Below are 6,968 nucleotides of genomic sequence, written 5' to 3' on the forward strand. Positions count from 1 at the left end.
CTACGCCACGTGAGCGGGGTCTGTGAGCGTCTGTCCCACTGTCCTACTTCCGTTCTTGAGAATCCCCTCTGTGTTCGCGTGAGCCGAGTTCATCGCCGGTGTTTTCGGGCCGCATGTGTCAGAATCCTCCGCCTTCGGCTCCAGAAACGCAACCCTCTTCCCGTTCGAGCGCCTCTCTCCCGAATCGACCTCCCTGGGGTCGGAGCAGAGGAGGATGGCCCGCCCGCCGCAGCCCCTCGCCCCGCCGCCGGCCCGGCCCTCGCGGCAGCGGCAGGGCGTGAGGTAGAGGTACAGCAGCACCAGGATGATGCTGATCACGCAGGACGCCAGCGTGGTGAACGCCGTGTTGAAATGCTCCGCGCCGCCGCCGTGCGCCAAGCCGGCGGCGGGGGCGACGCTCGAGTTCCCGACCAACACGGTCACCTCCGGAGACTCGCCGGGGTCGAAGGGGCGCCCGCGGGCCGCCGCACACGCGTACGTCCCAGAATCCTCCAGGAGCGCCCCTCTGATTTCCAGGGTGCCGTTGGGGAGGACCAGGAGGCGGCCGCTCGGATCATCGGCCGGGGAACGCAGCACCGCCCGGGGCGTAACCCAGAACGCCACCGGCTCCCCCTGGGTGGGAGGAGCCAACCCTGGACACGGCACTCTGAGCCAATCACCCGGCTCCACTCGGTGCATTCCCGCCTCAAGGAAGTTATTCGCCGCTCCCTGCTGCTTCCCCGCGCAGCTCGGCCTCGCCCCCGCACCGTCTCCGCCCAGCCTGCACGGGTAATCGCCCCTGAAGTCCACCAGGGGGCGATACTGCTTCCACACCCAGAACTCCAGCAGGGCGAGCAGAGCGCAGTCGCACACCAAAGGATTCCCCTGCAAATAAATCCCAGCTTGTTGCCGGGCGGACAGAGACAGCAGGCTCTGCACCGGCGCCTGCTGGAGCCTGTTGGACGACAGATCCAGGAAGGTCAGGTTCCGAGGTCCCGCAGAACCCTGGTAGAGCTCCAGGGGGAAAGCTGCCAGTCTGTTCCCAGAGAGGTAGAGCCTCTGCAGGCTGCGGAGACCCCCGAAGGCCCCCGGCTCGATCCGGACGATCCGGTTGCCAAACAGCAGCAGCACCTCCAGCTCCTCCAGCCCACGGAAGACGGAGGCGTTCAGGACCGCCAGCCTGTTGGAGGACAGGTCCAGGTGGAGGAGGTGCGGCGCGAGGGCGAAGGCGTCCGGCTCGATCCGGGCGATGGCGTTCCGGCTGAGGACCAGCGTGGCCAGCCGGTCGAACGGACGGGCGATCCAGTCGGCCGGCAGGGCGGCGAGAGCGCTGTGGCTCAGGTCCAGTCGCGTGGCGTAGCCCGGGAGGTCAAAGGGCAACGTGGACAGATTGCGGCCACTGCAGGAAATGATATCACTGGCACAAAGGCAGGCGGGCGGGCAAGCGGCCACGGAGGGAGGGAAGCCGAGGCACAGGGAGAGCAGCAGCGCCGCCGCCGCCGCCGCGGCAGGGGGCCGGCGGCCGCCTCCGTCATCGGCCTCGCTCAAAACCTGCGACACAACGGGACGCATCCTGCTGTTGCCCCCGGGGCGGAGCTCAGGTTACCGTCTCACAGGACGGACACATGTCAGGAGAACCGGCCGCTGCTCGCTGAGCGCTTTCATCAACTGAAGAGGGATTTGGAAAAGGAAGGGAGACAGAAAAAACAGGGAGACTGGAATGAATCTTCAGTTTTCACACATCTTACTCTGTTTCATATGAAGCACACTGAATTTGCCTTCTGTATGAAACGTACTATATAAATAAAGTTTGCCTTGCCTTTTATAATAATACTACTACTACTTCTACTAATAATAATAACCCTTATTTGTGTAGCACTTCATAAAAACAGTCTACAAAGTGTAGAATAAAATGAAACAGCATTGTCATAAAGATGAGATAAAACAAGTAAAAACAAGTCATCATAAGATAAAAGGTAAGAGCACAGACTAAGACAATATGAGTTAATATAATAGGCATAATATATATATAATGTAATAATACAATATAAAAGGCATCACATCAATGCAAGTCCATAAAAATAGGTTTTAAGAAGTCATTTAAAAGATGAGACCATAAGCTCCTTTATTCTGCGTATTAATGCTATTTTCATAATGGTTCCTCTAGTTCATACTGCATACATACTGATATTTTTATATTTAATTACATTTTTATATATACATATATATATATATATACATATATACATATATATATATATATATATATATAGCACATATATTAATTTAGTAATCCATGTTTAAGTAAGCAGTCATGACTACTGGTATCATCAGTATGTAACAACTGTAAGTAACTGTAGTAACAACTGTAACTTAATCCATATGTTAGTAATCCATACTCCTCCCCTATATTTCCAACCAATACAGTCTACCTACCATGTGTTTAAATTGACACCAGCATGCATATAACCTCACAGTTGTTTTCATCCTATTTCTTTTTGTTTGTTTTATTGTTTATTTTTATATTCTATTTGTGTTTTTCCCTGCTGAATCCTAATTTATGCTGCTGCAGTGACCTAATTTCCCAACTTCCATCTTTCCCTTATAAAGTTATATTCTATCTATCTATCTATCTATCTATCTATCTATCTATCTGTCTATCTATCTCTATCACTTCAAACTTTAATTAAAGCAGGACAGACTTATTACGAATCTCCATATTTATGTAAAACACCAGATCTGGCTCTTACAATTATGCATATTTCCTTCTCAGAGGATATTCTGCTAGTAGCTAATAATAATAACACAGTAATAATAAACTTTGTTTACCTTGCAGTTTTCCTAAAATAATCTAGGCTTAAAGTGCTTTACAGCCAAGCAAAACAATAGTAAATCCAGCAGAGGAAAAGGAAAACAGTGGAAAGCATAGGAGCAGTTTACAGAATTGAGAGGAATAAAAACAATAGACTACAGTAATAAAAGTTACAGAATGTTATTGGGGTTATGAAATTGGAAATATATAACGGGGACAGGAGATTACATTTCCATTATTATTATTATTGCTATGCCTGTTTAAATTATCCAACTCTATCCTGTTCTATTCTTTCTGTTATTTCCTCTTCTATTCGCACGCGCAGTTTTGCAGAGAGGCTTTACGACTTTTGAGGAAAAAAAGAGCTGAAAACAAACTGAATAAACACAGCCGACAGCTCACCTTCACGTCCGCAGTTTGGACTGTTCAGACCATCTTCTTGTCCGCGTGTGCCTTCATTTCCAGACGCGACAAACCGGGTCCGGGTCTCTAAAATCCTGAAGCAACTTCCCGCGGCTGGATGAAGCGCATCCTCGCCGCTGTGAATCCAACGAAAGTGTGAGGAGGAGCGGGCAGGCTGAACTGCTCACCTTGAGGTCGGGTTGCCAGTTGTGGGAGGGGTGAGAGAGTAAATACGGAACAGCGGAACAGCCAATAAAGCCATAATGTGAGGCTGGATGCTGTCAGGAGGAGGAGGAGGAGGGAGAAGAAGAAGAGGAGGAGGGTGGAGCAGCATCAGCACCACATCCCCCATTGATGAAACTATTCAACATCCTTTTTTTTTTTTTTTTTTTTTTTGGGCTGTGTAGATTCATTTGTCATCTAGATAGTATTAGGCTATTATTTATTTGGACATGTTTTTTTGTGAATGTATTCCCAGCACCAGATTTAAGAAGGATATGAATGTCTTCCATGGGTAAAAACTGAGCTAGGCCAAACACAAAATGAAGTCAATTATATTATGTAGCATCTTAAAGGTACAGTCCGCGATTTGTGCAGCCTGTCGCAGCCACAAGACGAACTACAATGTAAACAGTTTGTCTGTTGCAAAAGCTAACCTTGCTGGCTAGCTAGCACGCTGATGCTAACTAGCATGCTAACGACATCAAAGTTCACTTAACATCAGCCATGTTTCTGAAAACGGTCTACTGAGCAGCTTTTTTGTGTAGGCTACTTTTACTGTTTGGGTTTTTTTTTTAAGTCAGTTATTTTACTTTTAGTTGAGTAGGGCTATGTATACTTCACTATATGAATTGCATCCATTACTGAGTACAAATTTCTATTGTATCAACTGACGAGTCATAAATTTGGCTACATAGTCAAACCTTCACAAGCATATGGAGAAAATGTTAGCTTAGTGAGTGTAACATAAAATTCTTCCATTAGCCATAAAGCTATCCATCCAGCTTCAGTATTATTGGTTTGTGTTTGCCTGTTTTTTTTCCAGCTAGATCGCTAGCCTTGCTAGCTAATTTGATAGTTAATAGCAAAACAACAGTGGAGTAACTCGGTAACTTAGCTATATTATTATTTTAAATTAGCCATTTTATGCTGTTTCGGTCTGCAGACGGCCGTTATGATCATCAGCATAGACTTGTAATAGACTTGCCAAGCCTGCTCATAGGATATTACATTATTAATGGTGTTAATGGTGGCTTGGGGAGGCAGATCGGCTCCATTAGAGATTAGATAAGTTCGTTGTAATTAGCCATCTGTGGCTTTGAAGACTTCTTCTCATTTTCTTATCTCTTCATTCTCTCTAATAGACCCAAAGTTTCATACTGTGAACACTTACTGTGCTGTATAAGGTCTGTTACAGAAGCTATAATGCCGGTGCCAAACAGCGTGCCACCACTCAAAAAACACAGGCGGCTTTGGAAACAGGTAAATAAACACTGATGCAACTTGCAAAAACTTGCAGTTGCAGTTTTGCCTATTTTTAAAGAGAGGAACATCATTTTAGGATTTGCTTGCTGAGGCAGAATCTCATGCACTCACTTAATTTCATATGAGCTGTGCAAAAGGTTTTCCATAATCCTCCCTTTTTTCAAAATGAATATCTTAACGAAATTAAACATTCTATTCCAAAAGGCTATATACCCGTTCTGGAGAAAAACAATTAACCGAAGCTCATATCCCTAAAATATCCAGTATTTTTAGTGTCTTTTATGTAAGTCTTGTCATTTTGTCAGCATAAGACTTTGTTGCTACAATCCTCCAATTTTGTCCTACGGATCATTTTGGAAAAGTAAGTGTACCCAGAGAACGGGCCTGAACTTGTTGCTTTCAAGGCTCCTGTGGTGGAGAAACTGGTCTCTCTCCTGCTCCTGTGGTGGAGAAACTGGTCTCTCTCCTGCTCCTGTGGTGGAGAAACTGGTCTCTCTCCTCTTCTACGATGGATTTCTCCCTGTATGATTGTTGAACGTCTCTTGGTGCAAAATGGCGGCTCTAGAAAGAAGCCCTCGCTCTTTGATTCTGAGGGACTGACACCAAAACCTGATGTTTACCGCTGATGTTTTACATCCTGAAACATTTTCTCATATCAAACTCCACTGTAGCTGCTGGAAATATAGATATACCTCGTCTACGACTGGCTAGTTATCTACCAAGAAGAAAATTACACCAAACTACTAAATGGAGCCAAGAATGCAACAAGGTGCATCATCAGTAGCTGTTTTTTAACAGTTAAAGTGATATAAAGACCCAAATTTTTAAAAAACACTCAACCAGGTGAGACCCACACAGGGAGACAGTGCGTGTGTGTGTGTGTGTGTGTGTGTGTGTGTGTGTGTGTGTGTGTGTGTGTGATGCTGAAACACTGGCATGGCCAATGAAGTGTGTTGATAGCAGCGTTACATAAGTCAAAAGACATCTGAAAAATGTCTGTCTAGTCTCTATAGGCACTCAGCGTTTAGTCTGAAGCAAACTCACAAGGTCAGAATGTGCGGTGTTATGAGATACTGTGTGTGTGTGTGTGTGTGTCTCTCTCTCTGCATGTGTGTATGTTTATGCTTTCTCTCACTCTTCCAACTAGCAGATGATTGCTGCCTTTATGCCTTTATACAAGTAGTCTTCTACCTAATCAGCTTGTCAAGGTTGTCTCTGTACGCTGTAAGCTTGAATCACATTCACTCTTGTTGCTTTTTTTCCCTCACAGCCTCCAATTCAATACCTGACAGAAACAGGAGAGGGAAAAAAAATCAATTTAATTCTCATTCCTGAAGATGAGTCAATTCCATTAGCTGCAAGGGAAGTGAGAATGAGGCCCGTTCCCCCTGTAATCCCGACTTCAATCTAATCACAATGCACTCGTAATTATGAGCTTCCCATCCGGGACGCAGTGACAGACAAATCGCTGTATGTTTCCATGGCGCCGGCCATCAAAGGGGAAGGTCTCCGGGGTTTTGCCAAAGTGTCCGTCCTCGCTCCAGAGTCACACACTCATGTTGTTGATATGCAAGGAGCGGATGGGCTGAGAAATGCCTGGGTAAACACACACACACACACACACACACACACACACTGCGCTCCCACAAGGCGTTTTCCTCATTCCTTGTTCCTTTCAGCTGTGATAATTATCTGGTCTTCATTACTAGAATGTGCAGCAGGAATGAACTGCATAGGAATACAAAATACTGTGCAAAAGGATCAGATGGCATGGTCTGATTCAGTGGTTTTCAGTCCTGGTCCTCGGGTCCCAGAGTCTCATTTTCTGTCCTTCCAGGTTGTTAATTGCAGTTAATTGCATTCACCTGGCATCGCAGGTGTGAATCAGTCCAGGATTAGATGGCTACAATGAAAACCAGCAGAGTCCCGAAGATTACTGGTCTATTTGATTTTCATTACATTTGGCTGGAGTGCAAAAAAATGAGATGTAATTTGTATCAAGATACTTTTGGAAGCAGCATTTTTGTATTTCAAAATATTCAAATTACTGTAGTTTGTACACTTTATTTTAGCGGCGTAATAGATACACTGTTATGTCACTGGCTAGCTCACCAACATGAGCTAGTCAGTTGTTTCGGATAATAGAAAAAAACTCGTCATGGAGGACACAAGTACGCATATTGATAATCTGTCATGATACTAGAGGAAGATGAAAACAATAAGACAACAGGTGTGTTTTAGCTAGCTGGAAGCATCATCTAGCTAGCTAGTTAGCTAGCTTGTTTAGCCA

General features: G+C 45.5%; 1 protein-coding gene across 1 annotated transcript; it reads right to left on the reverse strand.

Annotated features, from left to right (window-relative positions):
• Positions 1-1,551, reverse strand: LOC139917549 (amphoterin-induced protein 2-like). Its single transcript, XM_071906684.2, has one exon. The coding sequence runs from the start codon at positions 1,549-1,551 to the stop codon at positions 1-3; it is 1,551 nt and encodes a 516-aa protein (XP_071762785.2).
• Positions 1,552-6,968: the final 5,417 nt, after the last annotated feature.

This window comes from Centroberyx gerrardi, chromosome 24, assembly GCF_048128805.1.
Source record: "Centroberyx gerrardi isolate f3 chromosome 24, fCenGer3.hap1.cur.20231027, whole genome shotgun sequence".
NCBI lineage: Eukaryota > Metazoa > Chordata > Actinopteri > Beryciformes > Berycidae > Centroberyx > Centroberyx gerrardi.

Coding starts and splice junctions, on each gene's coding strand:
- LOC139917549 (XM_071906684.2), bottom strand. CDS start 1,551: ATGCGTCCCGTTGTGTCGCAGGTTTTGAGCGAGGCCGATGACGGAGGC.